The sequence below is a fragment of the Microplitis demolitor genome, chromosome 1 (assembly GCF_026212275.2).
Source record: "Microplitis demolitor isolate Queensland-Clemson2020A chromosome 1, iyMicDemo2.1a, whole genome shotgun sequence".
Classification (NCBI taxonomy): domain Eukaryota; kingdom Metazoa; phylum Arthropoda; class Insecta; order Hymenoptera; family Braconidae; genus Microplitis; species Microplitis demolitor.
The window spans coordinates 6,880,940-6,901,602 of NC_068545.1; the positions used below are offsets into that span (position 1 = coordinate 6,880,940).

The 20,663-nt window shown below is 27.1% G+C and overlaps 3 protein-coding genes across 7 annotated transcripts; 1 reads left to right on the plus strand and 2 right to left on the minus strand.

Moving 5' to 3' along the window:
- Positions 1-1,837: 1,837 nt before the first annotated feature.
- Positions 1,838-2,999, minus strand: LOC103568520 (succinate dehydrogenase assembly factor 4, mitochondrial). The gene is made up of 3 exons (XM_008545421.3): positions 2,799-2,999; positions 2,219-2,314; positions 1,838-2,164 (listed from the first exon to the last, which is right to left on the minus strand). The coding sequence occupies exons 1-3, from the start codon at positions 2,854-2,856 to the stop codon at positions 1,995-1,997; spliced, it is 324 nt and encodes a 107-aa protein (XP_008543643.1). The 5' UTR covers positions 2,857-2,999; the 3' UTR covers positions 1,838-1,994.
- Positions 1,997-20,368, plus strand: LOC103568522 (GPI mannosyltransferase 2). Of its 3 annotated transcripts, XM_053737980.1 has the most exons (4): positions 2,984-3,070; positions 3,720-4,005; positions 5,936-6,059; positions 18,658-20,368. In XM_053737980.1, the coding sequence occupies exon 4, from the start codon at positions 18,844-18,846 to the stop codon at positions 20,329-20,331; it is 1,488 nt and encodes a 495-aa protein (XP_053593955.1). In that variant the 5' UTR covers positions 2,984-3,070; positions 3,720-4,005; positions 5,936-6,059; positions 18,658-18,843; the 3' UTR covers positions 20,332-20,368. The 3 variants fall into 3 exon arrangements, with proteins under 3 accessions (XP_014296460.1, XP_053593952.1, XP_053593955.1); XM_014440974.2 differs by lacking the exons at positions 2,984-3,070; positions 3,720-4,005 and adding an exon at positions 1,997-2,084; XM_053737977.1 differs by lacking the exon at positions 3,720-4,005 and having other exon boundaries at positions 2,982-3,070.
- LOC103568521 (dual oxidase) lies at positions 3,420-18,649 on the minus strand. Of its 3 annotated transcripts, XM_008545422.3 has the most exons (21): positions 18,536-18,649; positions 17,407-17,734; positions 16,545-16,726; positions 16,179-16,422; positions 15,830-16,057; positions 14,349-14,518; positions 13,990-14,271; positions 13,743-13,918; positions 13,551-13,672; positions 13,272-13,484; positions 12,628-12,744; positions 12,433-12,569; positions 11,740-12,129; positions 9,500-10,187; positions 8,902-9,132; positions 8,732-8,825; positions 6,127-6,688; positions 5,882-6,040; positions 5,096-5,251; positions 4,896-5,024; positions 3,420-3,618 (listed from the first exon to the last, which is right to left on the minus strand). In XM_008545422.3, exons 1-21 carry the CDS (start codon positions 18,599-18,601, stop codon positions 3,490-3,492), a joined length of 4,803 nt encoding a protein of 1,600 aa, XP_008543644.1. In that variant the 5' UTR covers positions 18,602-18,649; the 3' UTR covers positions 3,420-3,489. The 3 variants fall into 3 exon arrangements, with proteins under 3 accessions (XP_008543644.1, XP_008543645.1, XP_053593945.1); XM_008545423.3 differs by lacking the exons at positions 3,420-3,618; positions 4,896-5,024; positions 5,096-5,251 and having other exon boundaries at positions 5,951-6,040; positions 6,127-6,236; positions 6,298-6,688; XM_053737970.1 differs by lacking the exons at positions 3,420-3,618; positions 4,896-5,024; positions 5,096-5,251; positions 5,882-6,040 and having other exon boundaries at positions 6,601-6,688; positions 8,728-8,825.
- Positions 20,369-20,663: the final 295 nt, after the last annotated feature.

Here is a 20,663-nt window from a genome sequence, read left to right on the forward strand (position 1 = left end):
GATCTCCGGTGGGTCCTGGTCGTCGATTATTTTGTAAATTATCGCGATTAAAAATTGATTATTATATAAATATAAAGATAAGATTTTTAAAAGATGGCTGGGCAGCCGGTAGCAATGTCTAGACTAGGATAAACTATTGGGCGGACAGAGCAGCGCCAAAAAATACAGGAAATTATGCAGAGAAATATTGGCAGGGTGGCCATGTACCGAGAAATATCAGGGAATTTCGAAAAGTATCCGGGAATTTAATTGCGACAGTTCAAATTTTTAAGTGATTTTCGATAGGTTGTAACTCTAAGCAAAATGGTCGTAAAACAAAAACAAAAAAGGTTAATTGTAGCTTTAAGTGTTTAGTTTTCAAATCTGACCTTAAACTTTTTTATTATGCACGGTACTGCAGTAATCCCAAGAAAACCATAAAAAAAAACTTTCCAAATTGTTACTCCTCTGAAAAACGGTTTACGGGTGTCAATAAATTTTTTTCAATAATTACACTGGCCCATAAAATAACAAAAGTGGTCTGTACTTTTGACCGGACCTACCTATCTTTATGTATTTCGATGCGCTGACTCTGAATCTGAAGTCAGTTTTGCCCGGACACCCTCAAAATTTTAAGTAAACTGCAAAAAACCATAAAAATCGCCAAAAATTAGCAGTTTTGGTAAGAAAAAAATTTATGGAACTATAGACCAAGTATGATTTTTATGTATTTTCGCCCGCTTAATCTAAATCTGAAATTTATTCAACCATAAGCCATCCGGTCAAAAGTACAGACTACTTTTTTTATTTTGTGGGTCGGTGTTATGATTAATTTTTTATTACTCCGGAACTGTCATAAAAAAATTTAAGATCAGTTCTGAAAACTGGACACGATTGGGACCTATACGCATACGTTTACTATGGTACACTTGTAAATTTTGTACTAGTTTTCTTATGGTCCGGGGTTACAATGCACCCATAGTAAAATTTAATGGGAATTTTTCACCGTGTAGAATCATAAAAATTAAAAATGAGTGGAACCTCACTTGAAGACCATTACCTCATAAATTTTTCTTAAGTATATCTAGTCATGTGGTTATTTCGTCCACAGATATTTTGTCGTGAGGATGTTTTGTCCGCGGATATGTATTTAGTCGTGGTACCATTAATTATATATCAAAAATTATCAGGGGAACGTCGAGTCCAATTCTCATCTACGTGGACACTTTGTTCTGCCTACGGATGGATTGCGTCGACGTTCTAGTAATGCTTAGCGATATTTTCGTTCAAACGGATCAGAAACTATAAATTAAAAATAATAATCAAATAAATTACATTTGTTTAATTAATAAAACATTACGGGAACGTAACAGAAAAAAATTTCATTTCCATTTAAATAAAATTTAAAAATCACTGACTCGTCCACCATGCTGCCAGTCTCCCCATTTTGTTGGTTCTTTCTCTTTGTCTGGGTAAAATTCACCGCTCTTCGGATCGATATCAAGCAAACAAAGGTCTCGATAATTTTTCATATCTAAAATTAAATAAAAAGCTCAAAATTTTTTTTATATATTTCTTAGTTATTTAAATAATTTAATTTACTCGGGAATTCATTTTTTAATTTTTCATGAAACTCTTTCATCCTTCCAGTTTTTTTTTCTCCATATTTGAAATTCTTTGCATCAATCAATCGAAATCTTGAATCTACTTCATAGAAAATAAATATATTTATTAAAAATCAAGTTCAAACATAAAATAATTTACCAATTGATAATTTCTTAATATTTTTCATTGATAAAAAAACCGCAAACTTTTTAAACATCATAATAAAATAATAATGCTGAAGTTGGCGTGAAACTAAAAACAAAAGACAAGCAAGAAATTACTAATTACTCATTTATTTTCTATAATTAATTAATTAATCTACAATTACAGATTGAGTTGTTATTATTACAGTCTAATACAATTGTAGTAATTGATAAGAAAGAAAAAGAAAAATTAACTTTAAAATATTTTTAAAAATCAGAAACTCGGCCTTTACGTTCCCAATCACCATAACGAGTCGGTTCTGGACCTCGAGGACCACCAATTTCTCCAGTTTCTGGGTTAGTATTATTAGGATGTGGTTTTAAAGGTTCTTTTTCTTGATAAGGATGTTTTCCTTCTTCAAACTCTTCCAATTTATCTATAAAATATCAAAATTGTTATTCATTTATTTTTATTTTATTTTATTTCTAACCTATTGGTGTTGTTTCACGTAATTTTTTTCTGAACTCTTCTAGTCGTGAATTCTTTTTATCACCATCATTTTTGGTTGCCAACAATCTCAAAGAATCTAGTAGAGAAAAAAAAATTTTTTTATGCATTCATTTATTCTCTAACAACAACAACAACAATAATAATAAATTATTATTATTATTGTTGTTAGAGAATAAATAATAATAATAATAATAATAATAATAATAATAATAAATAATATTAATAATAATTATTGCAATTATTTATAATCTAGAAATTAATAGACAACTAAAAATTTTGAATTTTTTTTTCAACCAATCAATTACAAAAATAAAAATCTAAAAATATTAAAATATAGAAAATTGAAAAAACTATCGGTGCAATTATTTAAAATATTTTTTTTTTATAATTTATTGTTTTGAAAAGAATTCCAAAATCATTAGACGCCGGTTTAAATTCGGTATCATTATTATTTATATTATTATTATTATTATTATTATTATTATTATTATTATTATTATTATTATTATTATTATTAGATAACATGATAGGTTAGGTTGTCAATGAAATCAAACAATTACCACTATGAAGTTTTTTAACTGCAGGATATTTTTTAACAATTCTTGTGATACTCAACATATTGTTGGATATTTAAATAATTCAAATATTTAAATCTTATTGTATTTTTATATTAAACTGTATACATATAAATTTTATTTATCAAATATGAAAAATGCTTGCGGAACAATCTAATCGTTGAAACTATCGAATTTAAAAAACTTTCATCTATCACATTAATATATATTTTTAATTCGTGATAAAAATATACTATTACAGTTTATTTACACATCAGGTAATTTATTATCATTATTATTTTTTATATCAAATTTATTGCATAAGAGATTTTGTCACTATAATTATTAAATAAATTTTAGTTATTTAATTAACCTTTAATTCATGATTTGAAAAATTAAAATTTCTTAAACTTTTATTAATATTAATTATTATTTATGATTTTGAAAGTAGCATAAATCAGACAATTTTATAATTTTAATGAATAAGTTACTTATAAGTATAATTAAATTTTATAATATAAATAAAAGTGTATTTTAGTTTCTGATATGCAATTTTTAAAAGTTTTTTCGATAAGTATTTTAGTTGTTTTTTTAAAAGAAATAATTTTTTTTTGCTGCTACTTTAAATATAATTTTTATTTTTATTGTGGGTTGACATAATTTTTCTTTTACCAAATAGTAAAAAATACATAAATAATTAATAACTTTTATAATAATGTTGAAATAATGTATCAGTGTCTTCTCTGCTATTGAGACTTTGACATGCACCGTCAACTGCTCGTGTCATTGTTGGAGTACCGCAGCTAAATACTCCAATTTTATTAGTCTAAAACAAAAAAAATAGTCAATGTTATTACTATAGTAAATTATTAACTATGTTTTGTAATAATCTATATTATTAAGAGAATAAGGAAAATTTTCTTCCAGCCATATCTGGACACTGTTACGCATTAGTGTGTGAAGCGCCAAAAAATCGAAAATTGAGTTAAACATGGAATATTGTTAGAAATACTACACTGTAAAAAGAGCGGTGTTAAAAATGGACTCATTTAACTAATTTCATTTTAACTCCGCCCAGTGTTAAATCGGTGTAAAAGCGGGGTAAGCTGCGTCCGCTTGGAGTTTTAACTTTAAAGATTATAAAACACAAAAAATGTCAGTTCTTTACGAAAATTAATAAAAAATATCATTTATTAACAAGTATAGTGATCGAGTAAGTAAAAATATTCACAAAGTAAAATATTTTAACACCGGTAAAGAATATCTACACCGACGTTATTTTAATACCGGGGAATTTTTTTTAACACCGGTACAGAATATTAACACTGTACTGAGAGAAAAATTTATTTGAGTCAAATAAATAGGTTTATTTGACTGAAAAAAATTATTCATTTCTTTCAAATATATATTTGTTTATAGTTAACAAATCTTGATTGAAAAAAAATTTGAAATAAAGATTTGTTAACTATAAAAAAATCAATATTTCATTCAAATAAACCATATCTTTTTCTCAAATCAATACTTATTGGGTCCATTCAAATATGGGATTTATTCCCCTGAAACAAATTTATTTGGCTCAAATGCATCGTTCTCTCAGTGTGGCGGCGGCGTTACTTTCACACCGCTTTCGGTGTTGAAGTTTAACACTGGCGATTTTAACACCTACACCGCTTGGATTTACCCCGATGATTTTTTGCAGTGTATAATAAACAATAATTTCTATTGTATAACCGTGTCTTCACTTGAACCTTTTCATAGTTTGAACTCTTTCTTATTGCCAAGTGTCGAGATAAATCAATTTCTCTATATCATTTGAATTGCATTTAAATTATGTGAGGAAAAAAGATAATATGTTAAACTAATAAAAAAGTTTGACCGTGTGTAAATTTTTTTTAAAGAATCCTATGATTATATGATCATCGACATTAATAAGTTTGCGAGTTAATGATGAGATTTGTCTTTTTAAATGTCAATGATAACAAAAATTCTAGAGTAAATTTTAGAGTAGATTTTAATAAACAATGGAATTCAAATCATATGGCATTAATCCTCGGGCAGTCATATAGTGAGTGTAGGTTACTTATAGTAATTAATTTTACAAACGTTATTATGTATTCGTTGAATAGCCAAGAAAAATTGAGCAAAATTAGGACGTCCAAAATGAGTTACTGCTGTTAGTCCAGTGAATAACGATTTGTTGGAAACTTTTTGAAAATGTCGTTCACAAATATACTGAAATAATTAATTTATATAATTTATATTTATTTATTTATTTAATTAATTCTTTTTTTTTTTAATCTTACCAGTAAAATCGTTCTGAGATCGAACTTTTGATAAAATTGTGTGATAAAAAGATGTGCTGATATAAAATTATTAATATCAGCTTTTTCTACATCACGTAAAATATCAACCATCCATTCAAATTGTTTTTGACTTCGAGTAACCCAAATAAAATAAACCTATTAATTAATATTATTATTTAATAAATTATTTTAAATATAATTTGTTACTTTAAAATTAGTCATGATATACATTACAAAAAATATAAATTTTTTCGGCAAAAAAAGTAATTTTCATGATAGTGATGCATTGCAAACTCGCAATGAAATAATTTCTTAGATCAAGAATACTTATTCTTTCAAAAATTAATTCATTTCTCATTGTAATATAAGAGATCCTACACCCAATGAAAGAACTAGTACCCGGCCACTCAAGTAATTGTAGGGTAGAAGTACTATTTGTGGCAATTGCTCCATTTTTGGAAATCCAATACTTTATTTTAATTTATGAAAAAGTATAAAGAAAAACTTCTATTGTACTAGTGTGATGTAAGTTTCTTTGAACACATTTAAAAAATTGATTATGCCGTTGCGTATTTTAAACATTATTTTATTTAAATTTTTCAATTGCCCAACCTGGCCCTAGAGTGGCCGAAAACGGTGCCTCTATACCCTATATGTATTTTTCATAAATTTTACTAAATATAGATGTACGAATACATGGTATGATCGAGTACTAGTTCCCTGATCGGGTGGTTAGCCTTTTACCTTATACTAAAGTGGACTAAATCTATAGAATGATATTCAAACCTTTTTACATCCTAAATTCAACTTTTGATTCGATTTGTAAACAATATCTTTCAGAATTGATGCAAATGGAGTAACTCCGATGCCACCTGCAACCAATATTGAAATGTCATATTTGTCCCAATTCTGATGTGATTCACCATAAGGCCCATCTACATGTATCTAATCAAAATAATAATAAGTAAGTAATTGATATAAATAATTTACACATTATCATTATTATTAAAAGTTAGAAAATTTTTACACACCTTCGGTAAAATGTTGAATTCTTTCGTGTTCGGATCTAATTTATTTCTAATATTATGAGTCCATGGACCAACTGCCCTAATATGAACTGATAAAACCGACTCATGAGGTGCTGATGAAAGAGTAAACGGATGATATTCATTGGCATTTAATGCTGGACAGGAAATTCTTACCCACTGTCCAGATTTATATTGAAAATTCTGAGGTTTTTGAAATATCATGCATGTAACATCTGATGGTAGTAAATCTACTTTCAATAATGGTATTTCAACTGTTTTACGGGTTGCCGTAAATATTTTATCTATTGTAAAAATAATTACTGGACCCAAAAAAAAATAATGAAAAATAGGCTCTTGAATTAATCTTCCGCTGCCGTGTAAAAATATAAGTATATAAAATAATGGATATAATGTATGTCCTAGAGCAAACCATTTGTATAATTTTTGTCTTATTATTGGAATCGAGCATATAAATATTATGCCAGTAACAAATGTCAGTATAATTGATGTCACTCCTGTCATTGTGTTCCATATCCAATAATGAAATTTTGGAATTTCATGAGTTCTAAAAAATATTTTATAAATATAAATTTTTTATTATTCAAAATTGATTATCGAAGTTAATAAAAAAACAAAAAATAAGTTTACTTTTTATAACATGAATCAATATCTATTAGGGATGTGCAAATAATTAGTATTTATATATTATTCGTTCAAATCTAATATTAATATTCGATTTTAAATTCGAATCGAATAATTATAAATATTTGTAAGTTTGGCTCAGGTAATGTCAAACTTCAAATGTATATATTTGATTCTTTGAATTTTTAACTTCAAATATCTGATTAGTTATCCTGAGTCAAAAAACAAACTCTAGTTTAGTCCTCAAAAGCCCCAATTCCTTTAATGCTTTATTTGCCGTCCAGAAAATAACTCTACTTTAGTACTAAAAATCCTCAATGAGAACTATGAGGTCTAAATGTGAATAATTTATCGATTTTAAATTATAATTACCTCAAAATAAATTATATAGACCTCAAAATCCTTAACGAATGAAAAGTTATATTTCGGACTTTTAAAAATTTTATATAGAAAGGAAGGGGAGAAAACACGTTGAATAAGACTTGAGGTTCAAACGTGGATAAAATTATTTCTGTATGTTTTGAGTATTTTGAGGCTCTAATCCAGATTATGTTATTATCCAGTTTAGTCTTCAAAGTGGTAAAATTGGTCGTATCTACTACTTTGAGGACTAAACTAGAATAACTTTCTATACTGTTGCCAATTTTTGAATTCTAAATTGATCCTTTAAAAACCTCATTGAGAACTTTGAGACTTGAATCCGAATTTGGTTTTTAACTCGGGTATTCAATTTTCAAAAACAAAACAAGATGCCTTTTTATCTAGAGAATTTAAAGCGCTACAAAAAAGGTCTCTTGAAATTTTTAGATAACTCAATATTCATAGAGATATTTCCAAAAAACTAATCATCTTTTTTTGTTGGTGACTTTTTAATTTCCGATGGAAATTTTGCACTTTATTTACTAAAATATTCATATTTTTTGGAAATTTTTATTTTCTCATCGGTTTCACGTCGAAGTGCATTTAATCTTCAATAATTTGCCATGCGATTTTATGGACAATTTTATAAATTAAAAAGTAATTTTTATTTTAATGCAAAATATCATTTTTTCCGTATTTTTTTGCAATTAAAATAAAAATTTATGATCAAAATCAATATTACGCTGATTTCTAAAACAGATCGAAGACGCTGGGATCCTAGGTACCATTTATGACTACTTTGATTCGTACCGGAAGTGTGACTGTTGAAAGTTAATAATTCGAGATTCGAACTGAAGATTTGAATTCAAATTGAATAATTCGAAAGTATCTGAATTTGGGTCTTAGTACATCAGAATACTGAATTTCCATAGACTTTCAATCGAGATGACTGACAGATAACCGATAGATTACTGACTGAAAGCTGACGAATGACCAGTTTCAAGAAGTCTATGGAAAGCCTGTGGAAACTCTTAGTATTCTGATGGAATTAAACCCAAATTCAGACACTCGGAACACTTTCGGATTCTTTCAGCCAGATAAATAGGTAAATACGTTTCGAAAACTTGTCGATAATACTAATTTTACATAGTAAAAAATTTCAATCAATAATAATATAATTTATTTAAAGCCGTAAGATGGACGATAGCGTCTGAATTTCCGTAGAAAATTTGAATCCGGATTGAATAATCCGACAATCTACGCATAATTTTATTTAAAGTTTAAATCGAACAGTAATATTTGAGTCAAACGCTATTTGCATATCCCTAAAATTTATTTATTAATCTCAATCAGTCGGGTAGAAGTACCATTTGTGGCAATTGATCCATTTTTGGACATTTAATACTTTATTTAAATTAATGAAAAAGCATAAAATAAAATTTCCATTTTAGTAGTGGGAAAAAGTATCTTTGAACATATTTTAATGATTAGTTGTATCATTGCGTTTTTTAAAAATTATTTTATTTTAATTTTTCAAGTGTCCAAAACTGGCCCTAAAGCCAAAAACGGTACCACCACTCTATTAATAATAAAAGAAAATACCAACGCATGAAAATTATTTCTAAATAGACAAGTCAAATCATCTGACGTTTGTGTTGCAATATGATAAAAATTAAATCCATGTCCCACAATATGAATAACTAAAAAAAAAAAAAATAAGAAATTTTTTATTAAAAAATGAATTAATAGATTACAACATTGAACCTTTGAATTTACCAGTAAATATTAAAGCCCAGTAAGCAATATATTTATGCATCTCAATAGCAGAATCAAAAGGAATATAAAATTGTAAAACAGTATCTCGGAGAATCGTTATCGTATTTTGGCACATTAATAATAACATCGAAGAATATGTGAACATCATCGCTGAAGCAGCGCCTCTAGTTATTGATACACCACTTCCGGTTATCTGTCTTAATCCTTTATGTTCCCGTAAAGTAGAATAATCTACAATATATAATTTTGTTAATTGACCTTTTTTTCGTCGCGTATCCTTTGCCGAACATCGTTAGTAGCACAGTGACGGAATCGCCGCGATTTCACGATTTACTCTCATTAACATAAGTTTAGAAAAAAAAAATCAAGCAACAAAATTATAGAGTTTTCATATCGATTAGTAAAACATTAATACGCGAATTGTTGAATTGGTTTAAGAAAGCAATGATTAATTTTTTTTGTAATTATCATTAAAAAAAAGGCGGGGATTCCCTCACAGCGCGACGGACGAAATGTTAATTTATCTATTGAAATTTTATGTTTGCATGCGCAAAATATTTAATTTTGAACCAGATAATTTGAAATAATAATAACTTACAATAAACTCGTTCAGCAAAAATGCCTAAAAGAATGATCGTGTATAAAAATAACCAAAATATTTGTAACTGTTTATTGGCTATAAACTTTGTTATTGGATTCCAATATCGATCCCAATCATCGTATTCATGATTAGGTTGAATTATTTGCTCATTATTATCAATATTATTCGCGGCATTGTTTTTTAAATTAGATGTGACATGTCCTTCAACTCTTGATTTAAGATCATTTGGATCAGCATATAAACTTTCAATCGTTTCTTTTACTTCTCCGATAAATTTTGATCGTACAGTTGATTTACCGGCGTGTAATTTTTTATTGGTACCATTAGAATTGACATTAAATTCTAACTCTGCGTAACTAAATTTATCGTTAAATTCACCAAGAATATTTTTAAAATCTTCTAAATCAATAGATTCTTTAGTTGCTATTTGAGCTCGATCCATCATTGAATGGACAATTGATTCTAATTCATCATCTGAAATGTCAGCATTAACTGTTTCCATAAATGATCTTAACATATTCGAAAAATCTTCTCTTCTTAATAATCCTGTTCTATTTATATCGTACATATCAAACATTAATTTTAATTTTTCATCTGCTGAGCCTTTTAAAAATAATACCAACATATCAATAAATTCACGAAATGATATAAAACCATTTTTATCCATGTCTACTAAATTGAAAATCTAAAAAATAACATAATACTTTAAGTAATTACATACGCTATTCTTCCCATAAACAGAAACAAAAATTTAAAATTTCAGGTGTAGGTCTGATGAAAAATTGTATACACACCACGAAGACAGGTAGGACATCCTAATCTGCGTGTAAGCCACCGTCGCCTCCGGCTTGGATAGGCAATTATACACGCGGCTTAGAATGTCCTACTTTCCTTCCTAGATGAGTAATATACTCTTGTTACTATACACTGAGAAAAAAAACTACAAAATAAAATATTTTTTAAAAATATTAACAAATTCTTCAATCAAAATTTATCTCAGTGTAAAATAAGGTTATTTGCGATAATAAATTTCTTCATAATATGTACAGATAACGATACATTTGTTTTGTCTATTACGTTTTTATAACGACAGCAAACTGTTCGTTACACAAACTAATTACATGTAAAAAAAGTTAGCTCTAATAATGTTCCAAAAAAGTTTATGACAGTAAACTTCCAAATTTTAGAGAATTCTGAATTTTAAGTTAATCATTTTTGAAACTTAAAAAAAATTAAAAAGTAGAAATAATTTTCGATTTTTAGAACTCATTATCGAAAAGTTCTTACAAAGAGTCAGAGAATGTTCATAATTGGTTTCAATGTCTTTTCTATTTTTTTTTCTTTCTAACGTTCTTTAAACGAGCAAAATCATCGAGGCGAGTTATTTTTGCTTTACACAGTTAGAAATTTTGTGTTAAATTCAACACAAATCGTGTATTGTAAGCGGTCTACACAAATTTTTGTACTAATTTAACACATTGCGTTTGTGTTGATCTTTAACACAAATTTTATCTTAAATAAAATTGAACTCATAAAATCTGATCTTTTGACAGAAAATTTGTGTACATTTAACAGAACATTTGGGTAAATTTAACACATTTTTCGTGTTAAAATCAATTAATAAACATAAGCACATAACCTAACCATCTCAAGTATACTGATCTACCCTTAGTAGAATTTATGTCAATTTAGCGAGCAATTGAACCGGTTCAAAAAGATATGATAGTTATCTAAATTCAATCGTAAAATATATATATTTAATTGTAAATAAATTATAATCTAAATTTCTCTGCAGACAATGCTGTTACAAAGCTTTGCTTGGTTATAGTAATGAAGAATTGCGCGGGAACGTTTAGTCAAACGATACAAATTTTGTGTCAATTTTCGAATAACACAAGAAATGTGTTACATTCTAGATTTTCTAATCATCTATCATAAAAAATATGTTCAAGTAAAATAACCCAAACGGTTTGTGTTGAATTGACAGATTTCTGTATTAAAAATCAACACAAAATTTAACCAAATAATTTTTTAACACAAATACACAAAATTTCTAACTGTGTAAAAATTTAGAGAAACGTTGCTAAAAAGTACTTTTCTTAACCATGAGATGGTTCATAACTCTAACAATATTTTTTTTGTTGCAATAAAGAAACTCATTTGTTAAACTTTATACAAAAAAAATATTTCGCTATCCTGAAATTAGCAGTAATTATAAATAAATTTATTAATAAAACCTTTTTAACAAATTCCGAGTCTGCTCGCATACTTAAAGCTTCTGCAAATTCTAATAAAGTTAATTCTGTATAAATAACTTCCTTCGCAACTTTAGAATCAATTTTAATAAGCTCATCTTCTGAATGTGCAATATTAAATGCTTGAGAAAATACAACTCGGAAAAATTGTTCAACTCTTTTTTGTCGTTCTTTCATAGTAACTGCTTGGTTTAAAACAGCTTTTGCTGTAATGCGTGATACTATTTCTCGTTCAATATTTAAGTCCATTAAAAACGAATCAAATGATTTTACAAAACAACTTCTCAAAAATAATGAGTCAAATTTAAGAACTAAATCGTAATTGTGATCGACTCGAATCATTACATACTGACTGTGATGTCCAACAAACATCTATGATAATATTTAACATCAATTAATTTATTATGTACCTGAAGATCGGAACGTTTTTCGCGCAACGAAATTGAATAAAATGTATGTAATTCAACTGCTTAAGGGGTAGTTCCGAAAGTTGGGGGGGGGGGGTAAAATTTCCGGCTGATATACCAGAATCTATATGCGAAATATTTCAGAATCTAGTCATCCAGCGAAATTTTACTTTCCGATTTTTTTTTTTTCGTTGCGCGAAAAACTTTTCGATCTTCAGGTACATAATTTCTGAAATTAATTATATCATCAATTAAATTAACTAAATACCATAATTTTTTTAACGTGTAGATCTACAACTCTTGATAAATATCCCAATTGATTTTTAATTTGAATTTGACGAGCATTTTTATCCAAAGTTATAATTACTGGCCGACTTTGTACAGTATTTCCCGTCCATTCATTTGCTAAAATTAAATTACGTTAATATTAAAATTTTGTTCAACAATTTTCTTATTTAATTACCCGTATAAATATTTCCTGGAACTCCAATGTCTGACCACGATTTTGTATTATCCAAATGTCTGTTTGATAATTTATTTGGTAATTTATGTAGTTTCCAATACAAGAATCCACAAAAACCTGTCAATTCAAATTATAATTAAATTTTATGAAATAAAATTGTAACCTTTAATTGGTCGCGCTATGAGCGATTCCCCGTTTTTTTTTCTTTATTCTGTAATATAAAAAAATAGTATCTTCCTCCGCCAATTTCACTCAAAATTCAATGGCTTGAAATGAGTGTTTTAATATATATTAAACCACTTGTTTGACCAATCAGAAAGGATTGTATTTATGAGGCTGGCTTTAGACAGTTAGCGACATATTCTTCAGCATAAGTTACATAAAATAATTTTTTTTTAACTTTCAACAAGTTAGCTATTCCTCTTTTGATCTATTTAGCATATGTTAAAAGAGTTGCCAAATATACGGAACCGAAATAAATAAAACATATGGATGTCATATATTGTAAACAGAATTGACAATGCTGTAAGAAAATTAACACTAAAACAATTCTCTACGACACGATCAAAGAAAGCGGGCAGTAAAGCGCGACCAATGAAGGGTTAATGATTCAAATCCTAAGATAGAGTATCTAAAATATTAACCTCCAAAAGTTAAAAGTACACCTAAAAATGTTGATACAAATGATGTTTCGCTATTACTAAAATAATCATATGTTCCTGGATCAGAACAATTATCAACTTTATCAAATGTAATTGGTAATGCGTGAAAACAAGGTATTGGATTTCCATTAAAAGAATGGCATGTTCCATTAATAACAGTATTTCGATGAGTGCAATTTATATTTATGTCATCTTCTATATATAATAAAAAAATTGTTTTAGTTATTACAAAGTATTTTATAAAATTTGATAATCTATTACCTGATACTGGAACTTTGAATACATTAATCGGTAAATCTTTTTCTCCTACAGTAGTAACACTGAGTAGAATTTGATAAAAGTTCAAATTCTTTACTCTGTTAATTTCTTCTTTTGTAAATAATCTAAAATTATTATTTTTTTAAATTACGTAACATCAAAGAGAGAAATGGGAAAAAATTTGATATATTATACCCATTATTTTCATTTTCAAACCAAAATCGATCGCCATTTCGGATTCTTTCAAATTGATCTGCAATTATCGTTCGAAATAATTCACCCGGGCCGTCTTCAGTTTCAAAAATTCCTCCAATCCAAATGTCAATATCGTCAAAGGAATGATTATACAATCTCAAAAACTTTACTTTTGTCTAACAAAAAAAAGTATAAATGTAATTTAGTGTTACTCAATAATTACTAGTTAAAAATAATTTTATTTTACCTCTGAATTAACATTTTTAAAATGATCAACGTTATCAACTTTCGGTAAATTATAAGCTTTTCTAGCAGTATTATAATCAGGTAATCCATGATCACGAGCTCGTTGAATATTTAATGCCATTAAATCACGTCGTGAAAATTCCAATGGCCCGAAGACATTTCCTCTAAGATCTTCAACAATTTTATGATCTTCTTCTTCGGCTAATTGCACAGCCATTCCCATAAGTAATTTTTCTATTTCAACTAGCCCTTGTATTCTGCTAAAATTATGAAAAACCGCGTTCTAAAATAACATTAAATTTAATAATTAATAACACCTTAATATAATTATTACTAAATTATATTATTATTTATGTTTACTTCGGACATCCAATAATTGTTACAAGTACGAATAATACGACTATCTAATCCACATCCAGATTCTCCATAATCGCGTAAGTAAACTCCTGCCGGTACTAGAGTATGTCCAAAACGAAAAGCGGCTGATTGAAAAAACTGATCTATTTGAGGATCAACACTTGGATCATAGCCTATTAATAATATAATTACTATAAATATTGATTACCAAGGGAATATTCCATAGTGATGCCGAAACATTTTTAAATGATCCTGAAGTTAGTAACAATTATAATTTTTACTTTAGAGTGAAAAATAGCGCCTTCTTTTCAAGAATTTTGTGTATGTGCAATTAAAAGAATAGCCACACATAAAAAAATGTCAAAAATTGCACTAGATCCCTGAACCCCTTTATTGAGATACTCTTTTCACAGAAAAAAGCAAAGGGATTTTTTTCTCCTTTCGTTTTTTTTTTGATTTTATCGAAAATTTTCTAGATTTCTATTAAGAATATTAGAATTAAGTGATGAGTTGTCGGGGATAAGTTGTCCGGGATGAATTGTCGGGGATTATTGTCTTGGATCTAAAAAGCGTCATACCCATCAAATCTAAATCCCAGCGAGCTTTTTCGATTGCTAAGTACATAAGAATCGGTCAATTTTTTCCAAAGATATCGTCGAACAAAAATTACTTATTTGAGCAAAAGGTATGTTTTTTTGGTTCAATCGTTTTTTGACCTCGAAGAGCTCAAAAGTTTAAAAATAATAACGTTTTCGAGCTATCTGAGCTCGAAAATAGCGGGAAGTTTTGAAGTTTGTCCACAGGGTCAACTGAATCGTTTATTTGAGAAACCCCATAAGACAAGAAAACAAAAAAAATTTTCGGGAAAAACTTGCCATTGAAATGATAAATAAATAATTGAAGAGAATATTGTTAGCGTCTCTGAAAAATATTCAAACAAGAAAAATTCAATTTTTTAGTTAAAACTACTTAAAAATTATTTAAATTGATTGACTTATGGGGTTTCTCAACCAAACGGAAGAAAAAGATATAAAATCATCGTTTTTTTAATTTTTTCCTTAAAAAAATAAAAAATTATTTTTATAAAACTAAAACTGCATAAGTTTTTTTGAAAAACCCTATAAGTCATTGGCTTATGGGGTTTCTCAATAAAATGAATTTCTGTCAGCCCGTTAATTGTTTTTTAAACATTGATTTGATGGATATTTTGATTAATTTCTATGGGGAGACATCCAAAGAACCCAAAAATGCAAAAAAACCCAATTTCGAAAAAACATGACTTATGGGGTTTCTCAAATAAACGATTTAACTGTTTTTCAGACTTTCTTTATAATTTATCGTTTTAGAAAAAATTAAAAAATTATTAGACCTCGGCTAACTTCAGTATCATATTTTAATTCATCTTCGTAATATAAATTTTTTTTCTAAAAATCAAGCATAAATAAAAACCAGAATGTCCTCAAACTATGCATCATGATGAATACCTTTATAATTCGGAAGATCCATACCCAACCATTGTGGCAACCATTCATAAACTACTATTTTTTGCTGTGATGCAATAACCCATTTGCGTGCTTCATTATAAATTTTTTCTCCCGACCAATTGGTATTTTTATTTTTCAGCTCTTTTGCTATTGCATTATGCCATCGGAACCAGATTATTCCAAATGTTAATAAAAATGGGTTTTCATTTCCACGAGGATTTCCTAATTCTTTAAAAATCATTTACATTAATACTTATCAAACTAAATAGATATAACGAAGTAAATAAATACTAAAAGTTAAATTAATATCACTTATTGATTGTACATAAATTTATTTAATTATATTTACTAAAAAATCTTTCGACTTCTTCTGTATAATGACGATCAATATACACGCCATGACGAATTGGTGGAGGAGAATTAGCCATCGGTAATCTAATTGTATTATATTCGGGAAATTTTCCTCCATGAGAATGAGCTAGTAAACCATCTGGATCTATTTTTCCATTTGAATTTATTCTCAAATGATCAGACCATGCTTTTGTCGTACCATAAATTAAACCACCGTCCAAAAAAGGAGTAATTTCATTTAGCTTTAAATTAAATTTTATAACAATTAATTTAAGGCACAATAGTTAATTGCCAGTTTTCTATCACTATCCAGTTTCCACATATTTATAGTAATTTGAAAAATTTTTAATAAAATTTAAATTACTTGTTGACGTGGATTGTTTGGTGAATGACCAGTACGTTCATCATATCTTGTTCTTAGCACCGGCATTTCTGTATGCCCTGGTTTTTTTCTATAACGATGTCCTTCAGGAACCTTTATATTAAAATATTCTGGTGGACATGCAGGTCTTTGAGCATCTAAAATTTCTTCAACAACGTGTTGTCCTATTTTATATAAAAAAAAAAAAAAAAAAAAAAAAATATTCCAAGCATAAATTTATTGATAATTACTATTTTAATTAGATATAATTGTTAGGTAGATTTCTTATAGAAATATGCTTATTGAAATGCATGAAAGTGAGCCTTCAATTTTTTTTTTCGATTTTTATAAAAAACCTTCTATTAAATTAGCTCTAAAAACTTATAAACTCAAAATAGTTCGATTTCCCTTATTTTACTGTTTTTTTTTTTTTCACTTATTTTTTTAAACTTTTTAATAATCTTTAAAATTTCATAAAATGAAAACATAAAAAAAAAAAATTTGCACGGTTTTGTCTTCTAATCATTTTCGAATGACATGTCATGATAAAATTGTCATTCCTACTTGAATATATTCCAATGTACTTTCAATAAATAAATATCAATTTGATCAAAAAAATTTGTTTTAATTCAAAGAATAATTTTAATTTATTCTAATTCGACTTTTTTAATATTTTTTTTTATTCTTAATGAAACTATGGAAATACCACTCCGATTTATGTGGAATCGAAATGACGCCCAAATAACAATTTTTAAAATTAAACAAATTCAGAATATTATTTTTTATAATAAAATAAGGAATCTATCTTTCAATTCTGCGTATTATGGAATCGTGCTTTTTATCATTACTTGAAAATTAATAATACCAAAAAAAACCAGAAGTGCATTTTTTCCTGTACGTGATTTTGATCCAATGTTTCCTTTCAATAAACTTTCACTTAACACCAAAGGTTCAGGACGATTAGATCCCGATGGTTTGTAAACTCCATCTTCATAATCCGCTGGCCATCTTCGTAATAAAGGAGTATCAATAGCCCCTAGTTCTGGCTTACCAATATTATTATACCATCCATCATAACCTGGGTATTCAACCGGACGGTCTGAATTTTCACTGCCAATAAGTTGTTTCACATATTTTGATCTATCAATTTCTTCACGTGGTGTTGTAACCGATGTTTCATGTCCACTTATGTCCTTAATTAATAATAATAATAATAATTAAAAGGAGGGAAGGAATACGGAGTACTTAAGAAATTATTCAGTTTTCAAGGACTCAAATACGGTACATTTTTTTTTTTTTAGTTATAATATTCATAGCACCTATATAGAGAGATTTTCAGCTGCCGTTAAAAAAAAAATTCTAGATATTATATAAATTTGATTAAATTAAATTTTCTAGTAAATAATTTACATAATGAAAAATTACATTTCACATAATTATTAAATACAAAGAAAGTAAAAATTTTTACTAGTTATTATAAAATAAAAATCATTAATATTTTTTGACGGTCACATTTGATTTTTAAAAAATTTTAGTCACCTACTTTAAATTGTTAATTTTTTATTTCTTAATCACCCTTTATTATTAACTTTAAACTGAAAAATTTAAGTTAATTTTAATTATCAATGCCAAAGAAGATATTTAAAAAAAAAAGCAATTATATATTGCTTAAAATAATAGATTAAAAAATTATTAAAAGTTATTTAAACTTCAAAATCTTAAAAATTATAAATATTTTAGTTGATTATTGAAATCCGTCTGAAGTAATTTGACACTGGGAGTTTTTTTATTTTGTAAACTAATAAAAAAAATCAAATGGATTTCATACTACTTTTTTACAAAAACAAAATTATATTTACAAAAGTGATTTGGAATGTTTAAAAAACAAATTTTTTTTTATAAAATTTTGGGGTATCCCGTTTTGCCCCCCTCCCCCAATATTAATAATAATAATAATAATTTCAAAACTAGAAGTAAATTATTTTAACAACTACCGCACTTCCAAATCCTACTCCATGTTGACCATCACAAACCATTAAAAATAATATTAATAAAAACATTTTTAAAAATAAAAAATTTTTCTTTATCACTAATTATAATATTTTATTTATTTTAGAAATTGCAAGCTGATAAATAAAACCGAGCACTTGAAGCAGCAAGGAAATTACAACTAAAAATGACATTTCAGCTTTCCTGTCAACATGCGATAAGTATTAACGGAATAACGTTCAAAAAATATATATCACATAAGCGTGACTAATTTAAACGTGATTAGATATTAATTTAAATATAACTATATAATATGTATGATCCTAGAAAAAAAGTTTTATGGTTTTCAATAGTAAGTCGTTTAGTATTAATTTTATTGCAATTAGTATTTAATTTACTATGTCCAGATCATGACGCAGATGCATTTACTAGTCCAATAAATCCAAATGATAGTATAACAATATGTGATAAATTGATAACAATATTATTTGGCGGTTTGACTAGATGGGATGGCCAATATTTTATCCATATCGCAAGATATGGTTACACATATGAAAATACCTTAGCATTTTTTCCTTTATATCCAATATCAGTTAGATACGTAGCTAGACTATTAAAAAAATTATTATTTGTATTTAATGATAATAGCGTTATATTAATAGCCGCAGTATTAATTAATTTAGTTTGTTTTATTAAATCATCAATAATATTTTATGATTTAAGTAAAAAAGTACTTGGTAATAAAGTGACAGCGTACAAGGCATCAATATTATATTGTATTAATCCAGCGAGTATTTTTTTCACATCTGCATATTCAGAATCAATGTTTGCTTACTTAACATTTTATAGTATGATGGCTTCTATTAATAATAATAGATTTGTCTGTTTGCCTATCGGTCTTTCCGTTATTGTAAGATCGAATGGAATTATTAATATTGGATATCCATTGTATTATTGGATAAAAGAATTATTTAATATAAGTTTACCTAAAATAATATCCGAATATCGTAGACCGTCAATGCAGTCTGGTCTACTTATTGAATTACTAAATTTTTTTTCTGCTTTACTTTGGATATTTAATACTATTTTGTTGTCATTAGTGCCATTTGTGTTGTTACAAATATATAATTACATATTATTTTGCACTGAAAGAGTTAATGCAACACAATTAGTACCTGCTCATGTTAATAATTATGGTTTAATAAATAATTTAATAATGCCAGGTAAAAATAAGTCACCTTGGTGTAGTAAAACAGTACCGATAGCTTACTCGTATGTCCAGCAAAAATATTGGAATGTTGGTTTATTTAAATATTATCAAATAAAACAGATACCTAATTTTTGTTTAGCGCTGCCTATTTTTTATATCATGATTCGATGCATCATTGAATATTATCGTGAAAATAAAAAACAATTACATAAATTAAAATTTTTAGATGTAGATAATTATGAAAAAGTGACGATAAAAAAACGTTATCCATTACAAATGTTTCCATTTATTATTCATGGATTATTTTTGACTATATTTTGCATTTTATTTGTTCATATACAAGTTAGCACTAGATTATTAGGATCAGCTAGTCCATTGATGTACTGGTTTTGTGCAAATTTAATGTCACATAGAATTAAAAATAGTGATAAAGATTTTTATGAAAATTCAACAAATGCATTTTCACGATGGAAAGTTTTTTTTATGTCACAAAAACGATACTCAAAACGTGATAAACTTATATTAATTTATTTTTTAGGATACACAACGATAGGAACTTTTATGTATTCAAATTTTTTACCATGGACTTAACATTTATATATTTATATATTTGTAATAAATATATTATTATAAATTATAATTTACATTATTTATTTACAAATTCATTCATTTATTATATTATAATATATGTAAAGTTACAGGTGTGATAAGAGCGTATACTAACAAAAGATGCTATAAAAGTAAAAGGAAGTATACATTTTTTTTTAATCCATTTATTTTCCATTTAATAATGAAAAAATATCAATTTTACTTATATTGAATTTTTCCTTATGCCCCCATGGGTATTGTCAGACGATACCCTCCCCCCCCCTCCCCTTATAAAAAATTTTCAATGACTTTAAACAGTCATAAATAAATTTGAG

What these genes read in the sequence shown, in the direction of transcription:
- LOC103568521 (XM_008545422.3), bottom strand. Translation starts at nt 18,601, where the DNA reads ATGTTTTTATTAATATTATTTTTAATGGTTTGTGATGGTCAACATGGA. An exon ending in AGAAGTCGAAAGATTTTTTA is followed by an intron (nt 16,058 to 16,178) that starts GTAAATATAATT and finishes TGATTTTTAAAG; the next exon opens with AATTAGGAAATCCTCGTGGA. An exon ending in TTTTGCTGAACGAGTTTATT is followed by an intron (nt 9,133 to 9,499) that starts GTAAGTTATTAT and finishes TATATATTGTAG; the next exon opens with ATTATTCTACTTTACGGGAA.
- LOC103568522 (XM_014440974.2), top strand. Translation starts at nt 18,844, where the DNA reads ATGTATGATCCTAGAAAAAAAGTTTTATGGTTTTCAATAGTAAGTCGT.
- LOC103568520 (XM_008545421.3), bottom strand. Translation starts at nt 2,856, where the DNA reads ATGTTGAGTATCACAAGAATTGTTAAAAAATATCCTGCAGTTAAAAAA. An exon ending in AGTTAAAAAACTTCATAGTG is followed by an intron (nt 2,315 to 2,798) that starts GTAATTGTTTGA and finishes TTTCTCTACTAG; the next exon opens with ATTCTTTGAGATTGTTGGCA. An exon ending in ACGTGAAACAACACCAATAG is followed by an intron (nt 2,165 to 2,218) that starts GTTAGAAATAAA and finishes GATATTTTATAG; the next exon opens with ATAAATTGGAAGAGTTTGAA.